This window comes from Crotalus tigris, unplaced genomic scaffold, assembly GCF_016545835.1.
Source record: "Crotalus tigris isolate CLP2741 ecotype Arizona unplaced genomic scaffold, ASM1654583v1 scf7180000024370.6872682, whole genome shotgun sequence".
Taxonomy (NCBI): domain Eukaryota; kingdom Metazoa; phylum Chordata; class Lepidosauria; order Squamata; family Viperidae; genus Crotalus; species Crotalus tigris.
The window spans coordinates 3,967,112-3,994,070 of NW_024100540.1; the positions used below are offsets into that span (position 1 = coordinate 3,967,112).

At 37.9% G+C, this 26,959-nt stretch overlaps 1 protein-coding gene across 4 annotated transcripts in view; it reads right to left on the bottom strand.

The window, feature by feature from the left end:
• The window catches only part of CYGB (cytoglobin), an 82,597-nt gene that overhangs the window by 47,484 nt on the left and 8,154 nt on the right, over positions 1-26,959 (bottom strand). For 3 of the 4 annotated variants that reach the window (XM_039328018.1, XM_039328016.1, XM_039328019.1), the window contains exon 2: positions 23,729-23,890. In XM_039328018.1, coding sequence (XP_039183952.1) covers positions 23,729-23,871 — 143 coding nt within the window. In that variant the 5' untranslated portion in view covers positions 23,872-23,890. Of the gene's footprint in view, positions 1-23,728; positions 24,278-26,959 lie in introns of those variants that run through there. The other variant, XM_039328017.1, reaches the window with a different exon arrangement.

Below are 26,959 nucleotides of genomic sequence, written 5' to 3' on the forward strand. Positions count from 1 at the left end.
TTATAATCCTACAGAAGAGTGCAATTCTATGGCTCCTGGAAGGGTATCTCAGGGCTGATATAAATTTTGATAATTCCTTCTTGGACAGTGAAGAATTCTGACCTTAGTGATAGAATTGTGGCACAGTTTTAGAGAAATCTGTTTTAGTAACCAATGTGAACTCCTGCAATCTATTCTTTTGAAGCTCTCTAACATCAAAAAGAGGTAAAAGGAGATGACAATGGACAGTGGCCAAGTCTTCAGATCTGCTGCCTAAATATTAAATATAACTTCTCTCTCATTCCTGGCCAGCCGTCAACAAGATCTCTCTCTTAAAAAAAACCACATTATTAACTTGAAATATTTTTATATTCTTTGAAAGGTGAACAGCTTTCCAGAATAAAGAAATACAATAATAAATATTTTTTAAAATGATATGAGCTAATGATAAATATTTCATTTATTCACTACTTATTTATAGTACTCTCTTATTTCTTATCCTGATTTATAACCTGCTTTTCTACCAATAAGGCATTCAAAGTTGTAAAAAAAAACCAAAACAAATGAAAATAATTTTATTAGATTTCTTTGTTGAATGTAGTTCATAGAAAGAATTTTCCACATTTCCTCCTTGGTCCTATTGGCAATGATTAGTGTATCAAAAGTTAGAAATTTCCTGAATCAAAAATATGAGCATGCTCAAAATTGGAGACCACTTCTAAATCTGACTTGCTTCTTAAGAACTGTGAGTGGGGCCAAACACAAAAAATGTTCTGTTCATGAATTTTTGTTAATTTGTTGCAGGATCAAAATTATTATTATTTGGGTTTATCTATTGGGAAAAAGTAAGTAAAGGAAGCTTCCTTTTCAGGGATGATAGAATTTGACAAGAGTTAGCAAGTCTTCTAGAAATTTAATCCTTCCTTAAGATAGCAATATTTAAAAAACCACACCCAGCAGAGGCTCCCAGCTTTCTTAAACCATAGGTACGACTGGGATTCTGAGACCCTATCATAAACTCTTTCACAAAATGGCTGTTAGTCAGGAGGGCGTTCCTTGAAAGTGGTGCAGTTTTCCTCACCATCCCTGCCCCCTCAGCTCGCCTTTTATATTTTGGGGTGGAGAGATGGGAAGGATGAGCACATTTCTAGAAAAAGCACTTGGCTATTAGAGGCCTGGGGTAAATTAAGGAAAAATATTGCTGATCAGATTAATCCAGTGAGAGGGTGGATTGTTTTCAGTGATTGTGTAAACTATTTTTCAGGCATTTTGAGCCTTGGACTTGGGTATTAGTCTTCCCTGTTAGGGTACAAAGGAGGAGTGTGAAGATTTAGCAATACAGAATTTCAGAGTTGGAAGGGACCTTGTAGGCCATCTAGTCCAACCCCCTGCTCAAGCAGGAGAATTTCAAGATGAGATCCAAGCTAGACAACAAATAAAATTATGGACTGGTCCTAGTTAGCTATTTTTAATTCAGTGTTCTAATTTGTGTGGGTTTCTTGTTTAGAAATTAACAGAAGAAAACAATATTTAAGTCAATAAGGCCCTTCAAGATGCCATAAAGGGATTGTATGTAAGTTAGATCTGCCCTTTTTGTATACATGTGTGACATCATGACACATTATAAAAGTGCAGAACCTACATTGCATTGATGTGAAGCTTTATCGTCTGCTTTCCCCCCACCACCTGTCCCACTAATCTCACTAAACTCCAGTGAAGCAGAAGTGATGGATGATAATATAAGTTGTAGCACAGCCTGTGGCTTATCACTTTGGAATCCTTTCTTATTTTCTATTGCCTCATTGACTAGATGGCTGATTTCTAATTCTATACATGACAGAGAAGTTTAGTTGGAAGGCAAGTAAAAATTCTCAGTCTCTAGAATTATATAAAGGAGGAAAGCAGCTAATATGTTTAGATCTGATGCTCGTTTTCTAAGCCATAGTTTAAATCTGATAGTCTGGACTGGGCCATACTCCCTAACCTGAGGCAACATTCAGTCAAAAAATAAAAAAAATGCTGGCTTTCCATTTGATATCAGAACTGTAATGATGTGGCTTCCAGTCATGAGTAACTTGTAAATAATGAGGCTTCTTATTTAGGTGTCTGAACAAAGCAAAGTTTAACATTGCATTGTAAGTGGCAGTAGAAATCCAGCTGATCAGGCATTAGCTGACGGCAAATACTATGGTTTATATTATTGCTAAGGTGACCAACTTTTTTACAATGAGAAGGAGGACACAAATAAATTGAAGAAAAAAAGTGAGTCTAATGCGTGCATGTGTGCCGTGTCATGTTTTGGTAAGAAGTAAACAAAGCCACTTGCACGCGGCGCACTCTCTCAAAACAATTCTCCTGTGCGGAGCACATGCATTTCATAATCGCGTCTCGCTACACTGTACCGAGCCTTCGAGCCTTGATGAATCGTCATGTCAAATACAAATATATCACATCACACGCAATGGATCGGGTCATACAGATTAGTCTTCAAATATCAAAAAGGAGGACATGTAGGAGGACATCTTTTGAGAGAGGATAGAACTTACAAAAGGAGGACTGTCCTCCCTAAAGGAGAATGGTTGGTCACCTTATTTTCCCCCAGAAAAAGAAAGCAGGTAAAAATTCTCAGTCTCTAGAGCAAGGGTCTTTAAATTTGGCCTTTTATGACTTGTGGACTTCAACTCCCAGAATTCTTCAGCCAGGCATGCTGGCTGAGGAATTCTGAGAGTTGAAGTCCACAAGTCATAAAAGGGCCAAGTTTGAAGACCCCTGCTCTAGAGTTATATAGAGCAGGAAAACAGCTAATATGTTTCAGACCAGAGACATCTCAGATCCTTTCAGTTCAACCTCTGGTGAACAAACTATTTTGCACTAATATAGAGAAACCCCACTGAGACTTTGGGAAGCTGCTGAAAGCTAAGCACATAACATTTCTTCTTTTCCCATGTAATCTGTTGATAAGACCTATAGCCCTATTATCTTGCTTACAACTTAAAAATATGTATTACTCTTATTTGATCTACTAGCCTCTTTGCACATATGGAAAAAATGCTATAGATTCTCTTTCCTTTCCATTATTGCCTCTTCCTCCTTCTCTAAATTGTAGAGAAAACATGGACAACCTAGCAAAAGAAGGACTGCTGTTTCCATTTCTGTCTGAGCACTAAGCCCTTGCTCTTGACCTTATCTAGGGGCAACTGCTTGTCCTTCCCATAATTCTGTTATCTTGATTGATCAAAACCTTTCAAAGATATTCACTTCAAAGAGCAGAAGCCACTGCTGTGCTCTGAAGTAATTACCAATCTTACAGAATCTTGTGCTCAATAGTCCTTTAACTATCATAGGCAATCTATTCCATGACCCAGGTAATAACCATAACGTTCACTCTGTCTTCATTATCCTGTGGCTTTGGCCAGAAATTGAAACATCCTCTGAGTCATAAATCATTCTGTGGTTCCACAAGCTTTCTTTTTATATGAATGGTATGAGATACAGCTTACTGTATCTTTATTCTAGGCCAGGAAACCATCTGGAAATAGTACGATTTGTTTGCTCATTGTATCTTTCCTCCAACATCCCTCATTTTATCTTTATCTCAACCATCATGTATTTTTTTTCCCTGTGCCTTACAGTCATTATTGATTCCTGGCAATTGCCTGGATAAGTCCCTGCAGTTTTCTTGACAAGGTTTTTCAGAAGTGGTTTGCCATTGCCTTCTTCCTAGGGCTGAGAGAAAGTGACTGGACAAGGTCACCCAGCTGGCTTTATGCCTAAAGCAGGACGTGAACTCACAGTCCCCCAGTTTCTAGCCTGTTGTCTTAATCACTACACCAAAGTGGCTCTTTATTTAAATTTGGTTGGATAAAAATAAAATGACTGGCCCCAAATTACCTAGTGAGGACTACAGTTAAGTGAGATCTCCCTATTGGCATATTAATAGCATAACCATTATACAGTAATGAATGATATGACTTCCCTTTAATGTCTTTAATGAAGAGATTAAAGTGGGTAAGATACATAGTCACCCAAAGGTACAAACTAAATAATTCAAAAAGAATTTGACTTTTCCTTCTTTTTGCCCCCTTGCACCAATTCCTTTATGTAAGCATTGGCTTCTGAAGCCCGGAGTGATCTGTAAAAAATTGATCTAAAGTCAATTCGGGTTTTGGAAATGTTAGACTGGTTGAGAGGCCATACTGATGGTTAGATATTTGTATTTTTTAAATATTAGTTCATTCCTTTCATTTACCAGTGACTTGTTTTCTAAAGGGTTTCTGCACAGTTACAGCAAAGAAAAACTTCATAATAAATATGAAATTAAGCAAAAAAAAGGGAGAAGAAACAGAAGCTTATCATACTCCAACATTGCTAGAAATGCCTGGTATTTAAACACATAGAGCTTACATAATCTAAAACTACTAAGTTCAAAATATATTAACCTTCTATGAAACAATTACTCTATACATTGTTTCTTAGTTAAATTTAGTCATCTTTTTTCCTAAACTAAATCAATACATAAGATTATCTGCTATGCTGACTGGATAATAATTCTTTCATCATTATTCATTGAAGAGTTACAGGTGGTATTTTAGGCTGTGATTTATGGTAATCAGAACTTATGCCACATTAATTAACAGAGAAATAAGTCCCTTTCTTGGCACTGTTTTTTTAAGAAACTAAAATCAATTCAGAATAACAGAAATACTAGCCCTGATAATTTGCTGAATAGCAGCATTATGAGCTGGAAGTACCTTTTTACTAGCACCAGTTGTGCTTGTGAAAAATTCACTAGCATTAATTTTGCTACTAATTGCATTCCCACCAGTGGGCTCAAAACTGAAAGGGGCTAGCTTTGCATCCACTGGTTTTAAAGCTTGTCCATTCTCCCAAGAGGTCACAGGATGTGATCATTGGTGTGTCTAAACAGAATGGGACAACTCACCACAGTCAACTCGCTATGGCCAACTCACCACGGTCAACTCGTCGTGGGCTGGCATGTTGAATTCTTCTGGTTTTCAGTGGGTTTTGTTTATTGGTTTGTCTGTTTTAATCACTAGAAATATAACAGAAAATTTGCCTTGTATACTACCTCATCTGATAAATTGGCAGGATTTTGGAAAAAGTAGATGAGCCACTGCTTAATTTCCACATAGTGAGCAATGTTCTTAACACTACTTGAAATTAGTTTCCATTTATATCAGGGGGAGCACCTAACCATGATTAATATCCCAATGATTTTAATTAAAGTGTGACTTAGTCTGCCTTCAAGTCAGTTGCATATGCTTGCCTTAAAAAAAATATTTACACTAAGACAATGACAAGGACAAGGCTATTTCTTATTAGGTAAAGGAGCACTTCCTAATACTAAATTTCCTGCAATAGTTAAAAGTAAACAGCTATGACCAATTTTAATCAAACATCAATTACAGATGTTAGCAATTCTTTGCTTTCTTTATCAGTGAGAACCTTGTCAGTGACTGCAATCTTTGAACACATTGCCAAATATGAGGCTGCCCTGTTTTGTCACTGTTTAGTGAAAGAAAATAATGTAAATGAAGCATTTCTCCACGGAAGGAAATATTCTGTTATTCAGGAAGGTTTCTCCTACAAAAGGAAGTTATCACTTATTCAAATCTTGCTCAATTTTTCAGAAATGCTATTTATTCTTTACTAATACATCTATCCATATATCTATTAAATCAGTGGTTCTCAACTTTTTTAATGCCGTGACCCCCAACCGGTCATAAGTCGAGGACTACTCAACCGGTCGTAAGTCGAGGACTACTCAACCGGTCGTAAGTCGAGGACTACACAACTGGTGCAGCACCGTTTGCAGAATGGGACTTTTGGTGGGCTCAGCAGGGCAGAGACATCCTGGACAAGAGAGTCTATTCTATTGGCTTTCAAAAGCCAATAGAATAAAAGGGAGTAGCACAGCTAAGGAAAAGGGGGAAAATGGCGGACTGCGTTGTTTGGTGACCCCCGTGAAATGGTCGTTCGACCCCAAATGGGGTCCCGACCCACAGGTTGAGAACCACTGTATTAAATGAATATCTTGCTATTCTACTGAGCTCAGGCTAATTGATAGCTCCTTTGAGGGGTAGATAGCCAGAAAAATACCACCAGTTGGATCTGTTCTGCTGTAGATCCAGCAGAACAGATCCAGCCAAAATCTCAGCTTCAGCATCAGTAGTAGAGAGATGTGCACTGAAAAATGTCTGGATGCAGCTACCAACAATTCTGTCTTGAACCCAATGAAATCTGTAAACCATCTTGGATAGCTTGAAAGAGGCGGGTATTAAGAAGCTCATGCAGCTCCTAACCCCTTGGATGATATCAGGGATAGCATCATTTCCACAACTGGTCGATGCCATCGTTCCAGAAGGGAATAGCTGGGCTTCTTTCTTTATGAAAGATGGAAAAAAGGGTGTGGAAAGGTGAAGCATTTACTGGGCCTGTCTAATGCTGCCATTTTCATTTTAGCTCCAGTATAGCAAAAGTGTACCTATACCCAGTTGGATTGCACAGGATTTGGGTGGCATAGCACATTTGGAGAATGAACCTCAGAAGTATTAGGGTGTGTTTTGGGGGTTTTCATTCTCCCCCATGAAAAAATAGGGGAGAATTGTCATTTGTAGTCCAATTCACTTGGAAATGTTCTGTGGGCTATAAAAGGAGTACTGCTTGGTCAAATTGTGCTTCCAGCCTGTAGTTTTCACAAGAAAAATAAAATTTGAGTGTCCTTCTGGATACCTAGTCAAATTCCAAAATAGCACTACTCAAGGATCTTGCTTTCAGATTATCTATATTTTCCATTATTTCAGGATTATTTTTCAGGAGCCAGGCTGTGTAATCAGTAGAGCAGTGGTGGGATTCAGCCAGTTCACACCAGTTCGGCAGAACTGGTAGCTATTTTTTTTTGTTGCCCAGGCCCAGAATGGACTTCCGGAAGCGGCATCCACAGAGAGAACCGGTTGTTCACATATTTATATTCCACCACTGCAGTAGGGACTTGTTAGGGAAAAGTAGACAAATTCTACTTAGTCACAAAACTGAGAAAACCAGCTATGAAGCTGAAGTAGTTCTTTGCTTGAATATTCATAGCCTCCAGCAAGTATATACATAAGGGTGTTCATAGAATTTGCCACATAACAAGCTGTAGTTTTATTTAATCTGCATTCAGGTTGCTTATCAACTCATTGATGGAAGTCCTCCATGCAAGACAATGATGATTCTGGCTAATGCCTAGAGTAGCAGTTTCTACTCAGAGTCTTTGAGCTAATTACTCTCTTGTCTTAATCTACCCTTTTCTCCAGAGTGTTCTTAATGAAGGAGTACACCCAGTGGCAAAACCTGTCTCTCTTTCATAGAACAGTTAAGCATGAGCCTCTCAGATGTCACCATATTTGAAACATTTCTTACTGCAACAGACAAAAATGAGGACCATCAAGTAAACTTGATGGAAGAAAATGCATGAAGAAGTAGATAAAATAGGACACTTATCTCCTTCACATACCTATAATTTTCTCTTTTCCCCCACTGGTCATTTGGGATATTTACAAAATTCAGATAAAAACAACAATAAAACACTAGAGTATTAAAGGCTTAAATTATATGTTGTGATAAGAATCCAGAACATTTGCCATAGGCAGTGGGGGAATGTTAAAGGAATGTAGACCTCAGGGAAGGAAGAAGCAAGCTTAAAGTCTCAGCGGAACTATATAGTCTTTGCAGCTTAAGCATAATAATTAAGGGTTATTGAGATTGTCCTTCCTAGAAAGAGAGCTCCATACTTAGGATGCTGTTATTAAAAAAATACCGTATTCCAAATTATATTTCTAGATCATGGGAGATACAATTAGGTATCAATATCATTTGCAAACTACAAGCCTGTGAGCATGGTAAGGGGTATTTTTCAGATGTCCTGGTCGATGGGCATCTGTACAGAAGACAAAAGGAGGCAAGTGACATCATGCACATGATATAAATTATGTAATGAAGGCAAATCCTATAATTTACATTGTGTGATGACATCACGATGTTTTGTTCCAGAGACCTGGACACAAACCATTTGCGGCTCTATACAGAAGACCCATGATGGATTAAAAGTTGACTGGAAACTGATCCATTATCAGTGCTATGTAGCCTATAAAGGATATTGTCAAATAAATGTTCATTTTTCTATCCAATTTTCCTTATAAATCTTTCACCAAAGTGACCTCAGCTATTCCAATTACAAAAGCAAGGTCTGAAAGCAGATTGGAAAGGATCCAAATAATCAGCTTCATTCAAGAAAGCTCAGAGATGCCACTGCCCACTGGAGGACTTTATTTAGAAAAGGAAGCTTGAAAACTGAATAATAATTACCAAGGGTCTTACAGCTGTTTCCTTTAGAAGAGTTATAAAATAAGCATTCTTCAAGGAAGTGTTCATAGTTTCTAACACCCAGTTAGCTAATTCCCCTCTGGCAGTTTTTCAAAACCAGAATGGAAATGGGTTTAAAGATCATGCTATTGGTCTCCACCCTTCAAATAATTTGTTCCTGCATTTGGACTGAACAAATGAAAACACATCCATCAAAGCTGGACCACCAGTCCACCTCTGTCATTTGATTTTCAGAGTGAGGTCAAAGTCCAAAAGGGCACAAGTGTTTTGCATGCTTGTTACAACATGTTTTAGATAGTTCTTCCTTGCTATATTGCAGGATTGAAATTGTGCTTATGTAACAAAGGCAGAGATGACCCCCTACAGCAGGGGTCCCCAACCCCCGGTCCTTGGACCAGTACCAGGCCATGGCATGCCAGCAACTGGTCTGCACAAACAAGAAAAGCCCCATCCACGAGATGCAGGCAGCACACAAAACCACACACCCTCCGGTCTGTGGAAAAACCTCTCTCCACGGAACCGGTCCCTCGTGCTCAAAAGGTTGGGGACCTGTGCCCCACAGCAGTGCTTCTTAACCTTGGTGACTTGCAGAGGTGTGGACCTCAACTCCCAGAATTCCCCAGTCAGCAGTTTCTCCTGACATTTTGTAGCCATATGCTTGTGCTGTGTACCAAGCAGAGGATTTAGGAGGGACTGTGAACTGCCTGGGTCACCTCTCCCGCCATCCCTACTTTCTCCTGATCAATCAACAGGATTTTTAGCTCTTGTGGGAAGAGAATCCCCTGGAAATTAGTCCCTGAAGTTACGTCACTTATAAATTCCCCATTACTGAATAACACAAAAGAACAAAAATTCTAAACATTATTAGATAATATTCTCTTCATGACAGCGGGATTTTTGGATCTTCAAAATATCCAGAATAGCAAAAATTTCTTTATCCATATGCCCTGCTATACATATATAAGTCCCAAAATGAACAGAGACAAACCTATGGTTGCCATGGAAGCCATACATTGCTGAGCTACTCCTATAAGGAATGTTGAAATTCCCTGACATGATCAAAATCCTTTGCACTCTAAAAATGTTTCTTAAATATGGCAATATATATATATATAACCAGAATGAGCCGTCTCTTTTGTACTTGAGCATCCACAAATAAATGACAGCTTAAGTCCCAGCAGTACAGTTCACATAGCCTTGTGGTTGGGTTTTCAGTGAATGGGTGACACGTATTCAAACTTTTCCATTTCTCATTGTAAGTTTCAAATCTTCTCAGGAAGCTGTTTTCAATACTGAACTGCTATTATAGTAATAGGTCATAAACCAGATTTGGAATTAGGGTACCAGTGATTTTCCTACTGCATACATATAAATCTATCTCCTTTTAAATATAAACTAGCTGCTTAAAATGCCTGGTTCAACAAAAGAGTTGTTTCCTCTCTGATTTCAAATAGTAAATGTTTTCCTGGGATGGCGATGTTCACTTCAAATTGCACTGAACTAGCCCCAGAACCGTCAGCCACAGATGGAAGAAATCTTTCCATCCTCATGGGGCTGACGATCCCTAAATGGATTAACGTGATTTTTATCAGTTCTTCCACATACTTTGAAGACAGTTTGCTCTTCTCTCCTAATTACTCAAGAGCTCCGCAGTAACATGGCAGGAAAAAAGGCAAGGGTCTGCAAAAGAATGAGAGAGAGAGAGAGAGAGAGAGAGAGAGAGAGAGAGAGAGAGAGAGAGAGAGAGAGAGAGATTACCCCCCTTCTTTCCACCAACAGGAATGTGGAGAGTGGAAGTCTGTTTTGCAGAAAAAAAGCAGGATCCAATTCATTACCACTTTGTTCAACATACCGTACTTGTATTTTCCCTACAGTGTGATAACACCTAATAATCATTCCTGAGAGCTGCATCCTTACTGGGTAAATGTTTTTGCAACCAAGAGGAAAATCTGGGTGAGAAGGGGGAATACTGGACCCCAACCATGAAGCATGTGGGAGAATAGCAGCTGATCAAATGTCTTAGCTAGTCTAGTCTATTTCCCGGAGGGATAGTTTCTATTTTTGAATACTTGTCCCTATTCTGCCCTTATATTTTGATAGGTTGAGACATTGTTATTGTGATTTGCCAGCATTGCCATTTTTCCTATTTCCATTCCTTCCTTCCCCAGATGCATCCCCAGAAATAAAATCTCTTAGCAGATGCATATATAGATAAAACGATGTGCTTGAAGACCAAGTTGTTTTGCAATAGACAGCCTGCCTTTCTACAAACCTACACCTACTGAGAATATTTTGAACTAAAAGTAACAACTATTTTTAGTATCTCTTTTCCAAAGAAATAATGATGGTTTTTAAATGATGGGGGACAGAGTGCTGTGCAATAATTGAATATAAGATCTGACTGGAAAGAACTTTCAAAGATACGTAAAAAAAAAAAAAATAGGACTGCTGAAATCCAGGCTAGACTTCAAGCTGGGTAGAAGTCTGAGGCTTCTTTCAACAGAACGAACAAGAGGGTCTCTGAGTGTTCAACGTTGCCTTTCCCATCTGCAAAAACTAATACGCATGATTCTCTGAATAAGAGGATTCACGGAACAGAAGTCAACTGAAACCAAGCTTAAACAACTATTGAATCGTACTATTCAAAAGTAGAGCATGTGGCTGAGATAAGGTTCCTTATAAATCTCTATTTTCATCTATAAATATTAGAAGGGCATGATAAGTTTGTCGTAAAATTAAATGGGGAAAGAAAGATGACATCTTAAAATCCTTAAAGGATAGAAAAATTAAAATGTTATAAAATTTGGGAGGCCAAGAGAGAAGATATAGCTTTAATATATCCTTTATTTTAAGAAAATTTTATAAGTCTCTAGGACATGACCAGGACATGTCAATATGCAAACACTTCCACAAGGTCTTGCAATATAGTTAGATGAATCCCATAGACTCTACTGCTCTCAGCTTTTACAGATTTTGAACTGATAGATGGAAAATATGACTGGCAGAGACCTTGTATAAAGAAGTCTGCTTGATTTCAGCAGATTGTTGTCAGAAACAGATTTCTGTGAGATTCCTCTAATAAAGGCAAATTCATATACTAAGAAGTGGTTAGAAGCATGACAACTTTGTAATAAAAATAATCAAATTATGATAATTATCACATTCTTCTAGTTTCTTATCTGTAACTTAACATGTGTCAATTCTGCAGGGCAAAGTGAACAATATAAAACATGTATCCTTTTCATCAGTCCCCAGTTCACTTTGTTGATGATAGAGGGCTTCGGTATTGGCCATTTATAAACTAATAACTGTTGACATTTCCATTCTTCATAAAATTCTCTAGACTTTCATAGAAGCCATCTATTATTTTGAACAGTGATCCCCAACCTTTGGGGCACCAAGAATTGGTTCTGTGGAGAAAGGTTTTCTGAGGACTGGAGGGGACATGGTTTTGCATGTTCCTGCATCCCATGGATGGGGCTTTGCTTGTTTGTGCAGCATGTCACAGCCCGGTGCCGGTTCATGGGCTGGACTCATTGGGGAGCTCTGATTTTGAACATCTGTGCTAATTACATCACTGCATATCACTTGCTTGTACTTGTCATAATGATATATATAAAGATATCCAAGTCCCATTGGTCTGTTTCGTGGTAATTTTGCAATATACAAAGAATGTGTCTAGTAATATTGTGGGATTTCCAAACACTGACTGATGTCTGTGGCTCATAACCACACCAGATGTTGTTGAAAAGAAAAAAGTGTGGATAATTGATGTGGCAAAACCAGGAGATAATAGAAGATAAGGAATTGGAAAATATCACAAAACATCAAGATTTGAAAATCAGACTGATAATCAGACTTGATAATCCCAGGGATTATCAAAATGCTGGGTACATACCAAAAAATCTTGAATGGCACTTAGAAAATCTGTCCATTGACAAAATTTTCATCTATTATTTACAAAAGATCACACTGCTTCCACACATATACTATGTTGATGCATCACAACATCTTAGCTTGGGAAGAATTTATGTATATGAAGCCTAGCACTAGCTAAAGAACCGATCGCTATGACTTCACACAACAAACACACATATATACATATTCAAAAACTAAAACACAGATCACTGAGACTAAAAATTTATTTAAAAACTTAGCTTTCGTCAGCATCTGCTGACATCGTCAGAGTTCTAGCCAGGATTGAGAATCACGTTCTTATAGTCTTTGTAGCACCAAGTATTTGGCTAATGACCGTGTTACCAGTCTATTCAGCTCCCTCCCCCCTGTAGTTAATTGCTGTGTTGTTTCCGTCGCAATTACAAAGAATATATATAAGAATGTAATTCTCAATCCTGGCTAGAACTCTGATGATGTCAGCAGATGCTGATGAAAGCTAAGTTTTTAAATAAATTTTTAGTCTCAGTGATTTGTGTTTTAATTTTTGAATATGAATATACCTGAGACTTGTATCTTCAAAACTATTTTAGACCTGAAAATAGAAATAGAATGACTATGGCAAAAGGAAGTAAAGATAGTACCAATAGTAATAGGCGCCTTGTGTGCAATCCCAAAACATCTGGAACACCACTTGAACACCATAAGCATTGATAAAATCACCATCAGTCAATTGCAAAAGGCAGCTTTACTTGGAACAGCTTACATCCTGGAATAATACCTTTAGTATTACTACGACATCATCTGTCTATCCTAGGCCCTTGGGAAGGACTCAGTAGATGAACAAAAATGCCAAATCCAGTCTAAATATCTGATTATGCAGCCAATCATGATAATATACTCTCAAAAGTTCCAATTCACAATCTCCATGGATGTTTTATTCATATTGTATTATTACCGTGCTATTTTACCCATTCTCATCAAAGCTGCCCCATCTCTCTTTTAAACTAGTGTGGGTCTAAATGTGAAGTAGTATAGCTGTTCATGTGATTTGTGAGTGTGCAATATACTGTAAAGTGACTCCAAATCTTGATTTCAGAAATGCCTGCTATCTGAATCATTCTTTTCCAACAAAGTTTTCTAAGATTGGAATGCTGTTTTAGATTCTTTTAAAAGGCACCTAATGTTCCTTTTCACATTCACTCAAGGGGTGTCCTTTCTTTCCTGAGATTCTGTTACAACCTAAATGCTGGACCATTATGTTCAGGCTCCATTTTCTGGAAAAGAAACTGGGCCTGACAAGGTAGGATTTGAGCAGTGGGGTTCACATGGCTTCTTGTCTGGTCATTTTTGACTCTCAGAAATATGAATTGATTCAGTAAAAGAGACAAAAATACTTCCAAAAAATTGTAGGGATGGGGTTTCTCGATCATTTAGAGAAGCAAATTCTGCAAAGGCAGGCTAGATTCAATCTGGACTGCTTCTCATCTCACTGTGCCTCCCAAGAGTTTCTTCAAATGACCTAGTTCTCCAGGATGGAGTGATGATCTATTATCCAGCTGTGAAATACAGGGAGGGAGCAGCTGCGTAAGAGCTGTGATCACAGGTACTGTTCATTTTAAACCACAACTGCTGTAATATGAGGGTGTGGAGACATTTGCTAGAGTAGCTTCAAAGTGCTACTCAGCAAAGGGAGTGATAAAATTAAAATTTCTTTGTGTGTTTTTTCCCTTTCCTCCTAATGTTTCTGTATATCATCCCACCAGCCTGTTCTTATCAGATTGTAATACAGTATATTATTTCATATTAATGTGCAAAGTAGCTATTTATGCCAATCTCAGCTCTCTGGAAAGAGGGTAAGAGATAGATAAATATATGGTGCATGTAGTTAATGGTAGGTTATGAACATAACAGTAGATTATGTTGGAGAAGACTCCTAAGAGTACCATGAACAGCCAAGAAAACCAACACATCATTGAACAAATCAACCCAGAATTCTCACTTGAAGTATAAATGACCAGGCTCAATTTATCCTATTTCTAATACATTATACAAGGACTTAGCTCTCTGGAGAAATCTCTAATGCAGGGGTATCAAACTGCTGGCCCATGGGCTGGATGCATCATGGCGAAACGGCGCCCACCCCATTGGTGGCAATGGAAAAAAAGTCACGATACATCGTGACACGTCACATGACATTGCGAGTTTGACACCCCTGCTCTAATGCTATAAAAGGTAGAAGGAGAGAGAAGATAATCAGCAGCAAGGTGAATGAATTCACAGTAGCAATGAGCACACTGTTGGAAGAGCTGAAAGACCAGGTGATGGACAAATTGCCATGGAGAAAATCTGTCTATGTAGTTGCTTTGACACTGACAAAGAAGGAGGAGGAGGAGGAGGAGGAGGAGGAGGAGGAGGAGGAGGAGGAGGAGAAGTAGTTACGAGGTCCACAGCTATCTCCCATTACCTGATATTTAAAAATATCCAACGCATAAATGCAGACCTTCCATATTACTCTATAATTTGTTAATTTACCATATGATTCATATAATCCATTAAGACATACCGAGCTTTGGTTTTGATGTGTGAATTTAAATTATTCTGGTTCAAATAAATCATGGGTAAACAAACTTAGTGTGTTCTATGAACACTTTCCATAGGTAGTTTAAGTCTTGAAGTGAATGTAAAGTTAAGATAGGGATAGGCTGAAATCCAAACTAAAGCAAAAGAAAGAGAAGCTACACTCAAGATTGTAAAGGTCATTTAGAGAAACTAAAAAACTTTTTCTTCTTCTGCAAAGTGTGTTTTTCCATACATTTAATATTTCCACATGTTTAATCATGCTTTCTACCAATATAGCTGGGAACAATGGTTTGTTTGATAGATCTGTAATGTCCTGGATATAGTCCTGATTTACCTTTTATTGTAATTATTGATGTAATGTTTATTCTTCCTTCTAGTTCTCCAAAATATGGTTATACCTTAAAATATGGAAACCATCCAGTTTAATTTTCAGAAGACAATGTAGAGCTAGGAGCTGTTCAAAGTCTGCTACTATTAATGCAGATAACAGCATTAGCAGCAGCAATGAAACTTTCTGGCAAGATTTGCAGAATCAGTGCAACTCAAGGCCTTTTTCTGGGCTGTCCTCATTGGGCCAGATCCTATAATCTAGATCAGACACGTCAAACACATGATGTCTCATGACGTCGCGCGATGTATCGGGACTGTTTTGCCATTGCTGGCAATGGGGAGGGTGTGGTTTTCGCATGATGCATCCGGCCCACGGGCTGGCAGTTTGACACCCCTGATCTAGATAGTAAAATGTGAAGAATCACCTGCATGTTTGTTGATCGTATTTGGCATTATTTGGGGAAGTTGCCACTGTCTGATCTGTTTTGAACTGGGATTTCCTAGTAACTATTCCTTCCAAGTTTGATTTTCTTTACGGCTGAAAAAGCTGCTAGTCATGGAAATACATCTGGGAAGATATGAAGAAACGGGTTAAAAGAGAGGGAGTTTTTGGTTTTCACGTTTTAATAAAATGGCCACTTCGAATAAAGAAACAAAAAATCATGCACTACAAAACTGATGTAACTTTAGCCACTTTAATAACCAAAAGCAATGTTTATGATGTTATGTGCTTTCAAATATTTCATATTTCACACTGTTAAAAATGGCTGCGAGTTCAAAAGGCTTCTGTTTGATATGAAGAGAAGGATGAGGGGTGACATGATAGTAGTGTTCTAATATCTCAGGGGTTGCCATAAAGAAGCGGGGACTCAAGCTATTCTCCAAAGCACCTGAAGGCAGGACAAGAAGCAATGGATGGAAACTAATTAAAGAGAGATCCAGTCTAGAACTAAGAAAAAATTTCCAGAGAGTTAGAACAATTAATCAGTGGAATGGCTTGCCTTTAGAAGTTGTGGGTTCTCCATCACTGGAGACTTTTAAGAAGATATTAGACAGCCATTTGTCTGAAATGTAGAGGGTGTCCTGCTTGAGCAGAGGGTTGGACTAGATAACCTCCCTCCCAACTCACTCTGTTATTCTGTTAATAATGTGGAAAGCATTGCATGTTTGCCTTTCTTGTAGAAAGATCACTGGCACCCTGTCGATATGCTTAGGTTTCTATTTGTATCTACTGTATTTATTGCAAGACATTTGTACACCCAATTAAAACACAAACACTAACACTCCACTTCTACCGTCTTTTATATATCATGAAGCAGTCTTCCACAGCCAGCTATCTGTATTAGTAACAACAATTCTTATGAATGATAGAAATCCAACTTCAGCATATGGACTAGAAGACCTCCAAGATACTTTCCAACTCTATTATTATTATTATTATTATTATTATTATTATTATTATTATTATTATTATTATTGATCATCGCACAGTCAGCCAGATGTTCAGACTAGATTTGGCATTTTGTCTACTTATTGAGTCCTTATCAAGGACCTGGGATAGGCAGATGTGGATTATTATTATTATTATTATTATTATTATTATTATTATTATTATTAATAGAAGGCACCAGCTTAGGAGAAGCTCATGGATAAATTACTGGTTCAAGCACTGCAAATATAAGAGTATTTCTTTGAAAGCAATTTGAATACAAAGATAAGGTGATTTATACTTTGGTTACACTGATCAACAGCTCAATGCATTTTGAAAGCTATGGTAATCTCTCTGCTGAGTTGGCTCCTATCTTTGGTGTTCTTCCTGCTTTGATATAATTGCTTCTATATTCACTGTAGCCCCAATACTTTATTAAAATATTTGTAACAGGAGATAATTGCTGTTGAATTTTCAGTACAAAAAATATCCTTCTTCTTCTTCTTCTTCTTTTTTTAAAAAAGTGTTTTAACTTTACATGTGAGAATGAGGATGCATAACATCCAATTCTTCAGGAAAAGTTCCACAAAAACCAGCTCTGATTTTTCTAAAGGAAGGTTAGCAGGCAAATTCTTGTTACTGAATTTATTCCAGAATATTTATGCTGCTGAAGAAAATCAAGAGCCAAAACCCATTCTTTGAAATTAGTGTTCATCCCCCATCCCTGTCCTCTCTCCTGACTGCTAGAACTACAAGGATGTGCAAACTGCATTGGATTTAATTAAACAATTAATTCCCAAGCTAGTTTAGCTAGTTTAGCCATCTAAAACCCATTAGAGAGGCAGTTAGAGATAACTAAAATCAAAGGCTTCCATGAATACAATGCCAGTGGAAAAGTTACAGTTAAGAGTTTTCAGTTTTTTTTAATCATTTCAACATCCTCTCTCAAGCTATTAGTAACATGTTCTAAAAGTAATTGATTAAAGACAGATACTTTTCTTTAACTATCCAACAACCATTTAAAAGTTGATGAGACAACAATCTTCCACGTATTTTCATTATCTGACTGCAGAGTTTTAAACAAATAACTGCAAGCTATGTGGTCACTGAAGTATGGAATAAAGTTTAGAGTTTACCTCGGAATAATTAACTTTATATCTTCTTCCAAAACATCAGTTTATTTTAAGGTTATCTGGTCTGAAATATATTTAATATTCTTGTGAAAGCAACATGAAGAAAAGAAAACATGAAAACTGCTACACAGCTAAATACAGTGGTACCTCGGTACTCATTCTTAATTGGTTCTGGGAGACATGATGAGTACCAAAAACAATGAGTACCAAACAAATTTTTCCCATAAAGAATAATGTAGTGAGTCACAAGGCAGTTGACACCAACAAGTTCTAGCTTGTGCATTGATACCAAACAAATGACGAGTATCTGGACAAAATCTTCATGTTGAATTGCATTGAGTACCAAATTTAATCAGTTTCAAAGCCGTTGAATATCAAGGTACCACTATAGTTGTCTTGTACCATGATTATATTTGCCCAGTACCACCTCAACACATTAGATCAACACATTCTCTGTTAAAGGCAATGCTTTTTTTTTGTTTTTTAAAACCTCTTGTATGTATTAATCAAGAAACAATTTCTGCCTTCCTGTACTTGTTCTCCCTCCCTCCAGATTTCTTCTCTGTACAGCATAGCAAGAGTATCAATTTGCCCATACAATGTTTTGGAGATAGAATTCCTGCATTTTAGGTATTACTGATTTAGTAACAAATTTTCACTAATAATCAGTCTCAGACTTCTCTTTCTTTTTCTTTTTCTCTTCCCCCATCCTGTTCATTATATAGTTGAACTTGGATTGCTAATCATACACTAGATATTGTTTTTTTATACTTTATCTTCAGTTATTATGTGTACATTTTCACATAATGCCAGCTAGTTTGGGACTGCATATTATTCTGAAATGGCTAAATGCAAAAACCTACTCTTATGATTGATAAAATGGTTGTTGTGAAAAGCATACATATTTTATTTCCTTGGTATTTTATTCTTCGGTTATTGCTGACTCTTATTTCAAACAAGCATATTTGGAATTGGGATTAATTAAACTTCTCTGTTTGAACAAAGATAAAGTTTATTATTTACAGTAGCATTTCTGTAGCAGCCTTTGGACCATTGCAAAATCTTATCCCATTTTCTTCTCACAACAAGCCTGTGAGGTAAATCTGATGATAAAACAAACTGTGGTTCAAATTGTGGCTGAACAGGAAGTTGATTGAAAGGCCAAAATATTTATCTTTTTTTGTCATGTTACTCTTACATTTTACCCCTAAAAGCAGAATATTCTTTTGAATACTTTATACTTTCTTCAGAACTGAAATCTGGTTAGCAACTGTTTTCTTGTTGGCACAAAGAGCCAGAGATAGCATGGCTAACTTTCAAAATTATTTTTAATCTGTTTGCACACGTATGTTTGTGTGTGAGGTAAAGGTAAAGATACCATTGAGCTGCTTGACTCCTATGGGTTTGTGTGAGGGAAGTTTTATTCTTAAAAATGTCTAATTGGTATTTCAGAAATCTAAATGAAGAGCAGCTTATTTAGATTCAGTTTTTCTTCTCTCCCTCCCACCCTTCCCTGCTTATCCGTCATGCTTAGATCTGGTGAACAAAATCCAAACAGCATTTATCTTTCCAGGCTATTCTGGAGCCCTGCTTGGAAATTAATTTCAGCATGGCTCGCAGGCTGTAAGAAACAGGGTAATCTCATGTGTTTTTCTATGTACTGGCTTCTTTGCTTCTCCTGGAGTGATTCTATCATTTTCCCTCCTGCCCGCCCTTGACATCCTTCACTGAGTAATGACTTTGCAGTCACTGTGTACATGCACAGAATGAATTCAGGGCCAGTTCTTCATAACTGTGCACTGTAATCTATCCATATACCCTATTGTCTTGGCTTGGCTTGGCAGACAAATCATGTCACCGATGCCACAGTAATTTGCCAAGTTTTTTTTTTAATCAAGATATTTTTTAGCTGCTTGAATGGATACTTATCCCGATCTAAATATTCTTTATATCTATTTTTCTTTCAAGTGGGAGCAGTGTGGGAGGTGAGATAAATAGAAGTCGGACTGAGGTAAAAAGTCTAGAGAAGTCAAAAGAGAAGGAATAAAAAAACCAAAAGGCAATTAGGGAGCTGAATACAGATGTCCATCAATGCCTTATTCTCAGTGAGATTTTGATTTAATGTTTTACTGATGCACAAATAGCTCAGTTTGTCCAATGTATCTACATGAGCTGAATTGGGCCATATATGGGCAAAGCTTAATACACATCATAAACAAGCAAAACAATAAATTTCTTCTGAGTTATAATTGGATATAATAATTCAGAAAAGCAAAGAGATTTCTGATTGCATGTGGACATTTTTCTAGACATCTGCTTTCCTATGAAAAGGGAAAGCAGAAAAGTCTGAAAAAAGAAAGATAGCTTTCCTACTTCTGTGCGTTCTTTCCACTGTTCATTTAAAATATGAATGCCTGGCTGGCTGGAGAATTCTGGGAGTTGAAGTCCACAAGTTTTAAAGTTGCCTAGGGTGAACACCCTGATTTAGAAGCTTAAAACTGAAGTGAAGGCCATGTTAATAGGGCAGCAAAGTTGATTCTCTCTTATTGTTTAAGGCACATAGCAAAGAAGTAATCTGAATAAATGCTTTGTTTATACCCATGATCAGAACCATAGTTTCAGAGAGCATTTTGTTTTGTTTTGTTTTGTTTTATTCATCCTCCTCTGCCTTTAACTTCAGCCTATCATGCCTTAGAGCAGTGGTTCTCAACCTTTTTATTGCCGTGACCCCCAACCGGTTGTAAGTCGAGGACTAAATCGGTCGTAAGTCGAGGACTACCCAACTGGTCGTAAGTCGAGGACTTTCCTTGCCCAGGAGTGCTGCACATGTGTGGTGCCGCCCCCTACGCTGTCTGAGGCGTAGCTGGCAAGCGGCAGAGATGGAGCAGGCCAACCACCGGCTGGGCCATCAGCTGGCCCAGCCCAAGGGAGGTAAGGCACCCGTCAGAAAAGGGGAAAAAAATGGCAGACAGCCTTGCTTGGTGACCCCCGTGAAATGGTCGATCGACCCCAAATGGGGTTGCGACCCATAGGTTGAGAACTGCTGCCTTAGAGTAGGGGTCCCCAATCCCCGATCTATGGACTGGTACTGGGCTGTGGCATGCCAGCAACCAAGCCACCCAAGCAAGCAAAGCCCCATCTGTGGGATGCAGGAACACATAAAACCACGCCCCCTCTGGTCTGCAGGAAAACCTCTCTCCATGTAACCGGTCCCTGGTGCCCAAAAGGTTGGGGACCTCTGCCATAGAGTGAAGTTGACCTGTGAGTTCCATTTGATATAATCTGTGTTGATCTTTGGTTCAGTGGAAACCAAATGTTTGACAGAAATATAGAAATCAGAAATCTGTTACTTTATGGATCAAAAGATAATCATGGGACATAGTCATGGTCTATGAAATAAATAAAATTAGATAACTGTACGAGTTATCTTTGTAAATTTTTCTGTGATCATGAGTATATCTGTGTAAGAAAGTTAATGTTTGTTCCAGCTTCCTAAAATTGATATTTTATAAAGAAAGGTATCAGGTAACATCCTGGATCTTTATACAATAACAGCTTTTGCCTTTTTCTGACCCAGGTGAATGGGTACTTCTATCTGGTAAATACAAGTAGAAGTGTGTATGTATATGTTTATGCAGCTATGTATACTAGTTAAGTACATCTCCAAATAACAATAAAGTGAAAAGAATCATTTAGACAATCAGAGATTATTGAGGAACATGGAAGATGGACAGAAAAATGTACAGTTTTGAACATTCAGATCAAGAAAAACAAATGGGACTGTGATCCGAAATTTAGAGCAATACTGAAGGAAAAGTTATGCTCTTGCATGATCTTTATCACTCAGCATGGGGATAAGGAATTAAAATCACTACAAAATGATCCAGGTAAATTATTTACCCCAATTTCCTACTTAAGAATAAAATGAGAAAAGTTCCATTCCATTGAAAAAAAAAGTCATTTAGTGTGAATTCAAGAGATTCATTTGTAGGTATATGGACTGCTGGTTCTTTTTTGAGTATTCTGATCAGCTACTTAAAGTTTGAGGGATACCCTGGAATACATGCGCCTTATCTTGTCTTGCTTAAGATTGCAAAACTTAGCGATCATAAGGGACGTTCAATATATTTTGTGGAACAAATACAAGAAGCATTTAAAAAGATGGATCATACTCCTCCCCCCCCTCAAAAAAAGAACATGTTTTAAATAATTGGGAATGAAACATCTTGGGTTTAAATTAAGCTCTTCAGATTTTTTCCCAGAAAGCAGACTTGTAAGAAAACGAATTCTTCCAATTCCCCTCCACAGAAAGGATCTACCTGAAAACATATCTAAATATGCGACTGGCGATCCTGCTGTTGTCCCATTGGGATAATAGGATTTGCCTTATACAGCTTTCAAACTATTAGTTCTTGGAAAAATTCTGAAAAACAACAACCAGTCTAATTTTCCACAGAAAAACTGATGTGAAACTTTAAGAAAAACTGGGCAGACCACCATAGTACATTTGTGGATGTCCTCATTATTGCAAAATCCAAAATCTTCTCTATTCTCTAGTTAAATTGGATATACTTGGACTGCATGGGATTTTTTTATTTTGTTTTTGCTCAGAACTCTAAGAAGTTGCTATAAACTGACCTAACAATTTGTTGGAGAACATGCTTGTTAAATAAATGAAAGAATCTTTGTTCTTTTTGAATGCCAGTTTATATAGCCTCTAAGTCAAACTTTGAATAATAACTGAAAGCTATGACTGGAGTTCCTAAGGTTGGTTCAAACTTAAAAATGGGAATTGTGGCAGGCCTTGGATTAAATAAGAGCAATAAGATTGGAAATGTGTAAATCTTTTTCCTAATTTATAGTTGGGAATAGTTTCAAATCCAGATCAGTTCAGTGACTATTTCTCTCAAGTTGGGTCTTTTTCTCTTACATAGCTCTTTTTACCCTGATTTAGAAAACAACAACAACTCTTTTGCCCCTTCCACACATCTCCAAAAGAGTCTGCAGGAGTTAACATGAAACAAGGTCAGATTTTGAAATAATCCTCAAGATAATTTTGACAGGGACATGGTCATTGTACACAGGCTACTTCATTATCTGTAGTATGTGGAGCCCAGTAAAATACCTAGGATCAGGTAGACTATAGAAAAGTAAATTAGTCTGGAGAATCATCCTACTCATAGGCCACCTTAGTTTAAACCAGCTTTCTAGTTCACTTATCTGGTAACATATAAATACACAGGCTACATTCACACGTCACACTAGTCCATGGTTTGAATCATGATTTTTTTAAGCAAGGCATGCAACATGCAAAGCCAGAAATCATGGTTTTCAAGCCACAAAGGCTGGGTTTGTACTCCGAACTATGCCAAAGTGAAACAAGCCACATTATTGCTCCATGCCATATGTAAACTTAGCCACCAGCTTCTTTCTTAAGATTCCTGTAACCCATTGCTCTCTGGCAATTTTGCCAAGAGCTTTCCAGCAGAGTGAAGCATCCAATTATCCTTTACCTGTCACTGTTTGCAGTGTTTACACCAACCCCCTGGCTAGTAACCTTCACGGCAGACTCAAGAGACAACTTCAGCCTCATATTTTACATTGATACAGCCACCCAGCTGAGGAGCAGATGGTGCCGACAAGCTTCAGCAGCCCTGTTTGGATTTATCTTGGCTCGTAAGTTGCAGTATTTCACCCAGGAGTATGATGTATATCTTTTTCTATCAGCAAAGAGCTAAGCCAAAACCATTCCTTCCTTATAAATTCCCCAGCTGTACATAAAAAATGAGATGACCTTTATGGCTGAAATATTGATTGCCACCAACTAGGCTACACAGATCATATTTCCCCCTCTCTTTTTTCTACTCAAACTATTGGAAATTGAAATGCAATGCAATAATTCCCAATCACAGCTAATCCATTGAAGGAAACAGTTACTACCTTCCCACCCTGTCCCTTGAACTAAAATTTGGCTTCTTGTGGTCATGGTAAATACCTGATCAGAATGGAGACCCCAACATCCTCGCAGTTCGCATAGACTCTGTTCCACGTCTCTTGAATCACCTTCCTTTCGGCATCTGACAGCTCTTCGCTTCTTTCCCATCTCTCAATCTCCATTTCTCCTTGGTCTTTCTCCATGAAAAACAGCCAGCAAAATCTTCCAAGGAAGCCAAGAGAATAAAAAAATGTGTGAGTCTGTTGCTCTGTGGGTTTTGTCTGTGTATGTTTGTGTGTGTGTGTGTTTGTGTCTATCCAGCAAGAAGAGATAAGGTGCTCTGTTGGGTTGTGATGGGGTGGCTGATACTGCTCTTGCCTTGTTCCCTGGGTCTGAGTGGCTTCCTATATAGACAGACCGAGATATGTAATAGAGGTAATTAGGGAGGGAGATGGTGTGTGATCAGATTTCAGATCTTCTAGAGCAGCCCATTGCTGTGGTTTCCTTCAGCTCAGCATGTGTGTGTCTGCATGACTCGGAAGAGAAACTGGCAAAAAAGTAGAATATTCAAAGGCACTGCAAGACCAGCCTCTTTACCAATGTGAGAATGTGAGCTCACTTTTCGCTCTCCTCCCCTTCCTCCCTCCTCCTCCTCCTCCTCCTCCTCCTGTGTGTGCATTTGTGGGTGAGTGAGTGAGAGGGAGAGAGGGGAAAAATCAGTGTCAAAAGCTCCTGCTTTGACTATTTTGTGCCTTGTATGCTTTCTCCGTTTTCTGCATCTGCAAATGGCTTGGAGAAAATGCAGCATCTGAAGTGAGCAGTTAAACTTATCCCAACAGCTGGCTTAGCTGAGATGATCTTTTTTATGGCTTCCCACCCCCCAACATCTGCTTAGATTGTTTTTATCAACAGCAGCAAAAAAAAAAAAATCCTTATCTCTCAGGGTTCCCCCCCCTTTTTATTTTTGAGGGAGGGAGAACTGGGAGGAAAAAGACACTCTTGAATCAATGTTTATCTTTTGCACCATCTGAATTATATCTTTCCTCTGAAGGAATGTTTCTAATTATACAAGTCTTGTTTTTTTTTTTTTACTTCCTTCTTATCTGTGAATCAGATATTAGAGAAATAATCTGGTTGAAAGCACTTGTGAAAGAAATAGATTGGAGACAAGATAGCCTTTTTCTGTCAAGAATGAAGGAATAGATTAAAGCGAATATTGCTGCCTTGTGGGAATACTAGTAGATTGGCTCGATGTGTTTGTTTGTTATTTCAACTTGGATTAGAAATATTTACATTTAACTCATTTTGTTCTCTCTGTCTCCCTTTCTCTTTCTCATATGCAGAACTAATTTAGCCTTCCAAGAACTGATGTCTTCTAGGTTTGGGGATTATAACTCTCAGAACTCAGAATTACCCAAACTTGCTTTTGGCTAGAACCAACCAATTAGTTCTGTATAACTAATTTGGGCTATAGTAGTCTGTTACCCTCCTGGTCAAATTACCTGGGAATGGTGGCTATCTTGGAGGAGGAGCCATAAACTAAATCAAAAGGAGCTGGAAAACGTTGATCCTGCCCAAGAATTCCACCACGTCAGGAGATCTTATCTTTGAGAGTTACTTTCAAAAGAAATAATGTTCTGGACCAGAGCCCTCGTGACAACAGGGAGAATAACATTTGCTCAGTTGGAATCAAGCCTTTATAAAATTGATTTCCCCGTTGAGCTTCCTGCTGGACAGCTCCCCTTCTAACCTGAAAGTGCAGTACTGCAGGCCACTTTAGCTGACTGTGTTCAGCAGGTCAGCGGTTCAAATCTCACCGGCTCAAGGTTGACTCAGCCTTCCATCCTTCCGGGGTAGGTAAAATGAGGACCCAGATTGTTGGGGGCAATGTAAAATATATATATATACATTGCTTACTGGTGTACACCGCTTAGAGAGTGCTCGCACTTAAAGCGGTATATAAGTCTCATAAATAAATAAATAAATAAATAAATAAATAAATATTTTTGACTCCTAGGGCTGCTCCTGGCTAAGTTGTCTAGCTAGCCAGCAAGAGTGGTGAGAATGACATATGTTGTTTTTCATAGAGGGCAGACACCTCCTCCCAAATTGCAGACACGATTATTCCAAAGAAGCACCAATATTTCTCATCAATACTTCGTCAAGTTCTATTTACGCTTATCCTTCTTGGAAACCATTGCAATATCTATCCATGCCAAAACACAAATCCTATTACTGTGAAAACTACAAGAAAGTTTACCTCAATGGACATTATGTGCTGCTGGGTTTAAATGAAATGCACTACTTTTTCAAAAAAGGTAATCTTTTGGTTATATTGCCAGGTACATTGGAAACATTCTGTTAGTTAAGATTTTGTTACAGTTTCTTATCTCAGGGCACTGAAAGCACTTTGCCCCCCCCCATTTCAGAAGGAAGAGCTTGTGGATTAACATGGATTTGTGCTCCTAAGAAAATTCTTACCCATTTACCAATCTTCTGGGAAAAACAGCCTAGCAGACTAGGAGAGCCACTTAATGTGGCCTTAATAAAGAACTGCATCACTAGAATTCAGCTGACTCAAAGGTCCAAATAGTGAAGCATTTTTTTAAAAAAATCATCCCAAGCTAACAGAAAATATGATACAGATCTGTTTCATTACTCAGGCATTTAAATCTTCTTTAACAAGACAACATGTTTCACAGGAAATTGGGAAGATAAGGGTGATAGAAGGGGCAAGACTGAAGCTTAAAGTTGAAAAGAAACATGATAAAGTAATAACTATTTACTCAATGAGTTTGAATCTCCGGGGTTAGATGAATAGCATCCTAGGATATTGAAAGAACAAAATGATAGGATGACTAATATGAGAATAACAATGATCATAACCACAAATAATCACAAATTTAAAGAAGGAAAATATGGCCAGTTAATCAAATATCAAGATTTGGAAAGATTCTAGAGATTCATCTGTGAGGACTTGAAAATACAGTAATTAATAGGTCAGCATAGATTTGTTACCAGACTAATTTCACCTCATATTTTGACTGGGTAATAAAAACATACTCAAATGGAGTTTTTTTTCACCCAAATTCAGTTGATTTTAATGTATAACAGTAATGGGAGAAGGAATAACCTTGAGGAACAGAAGGAAGACCACTGCCAAGATAACAATCAAGTAAAAGAAAAATGAGTCATGCTCGGAACTTTAACCTGAGTAAGCATTTCAGTCAAGATTCTCCCTAGTTCTCATGAAAATAAAGGGAGGGAAGGAGGAAGTGCATTCAGACTTGC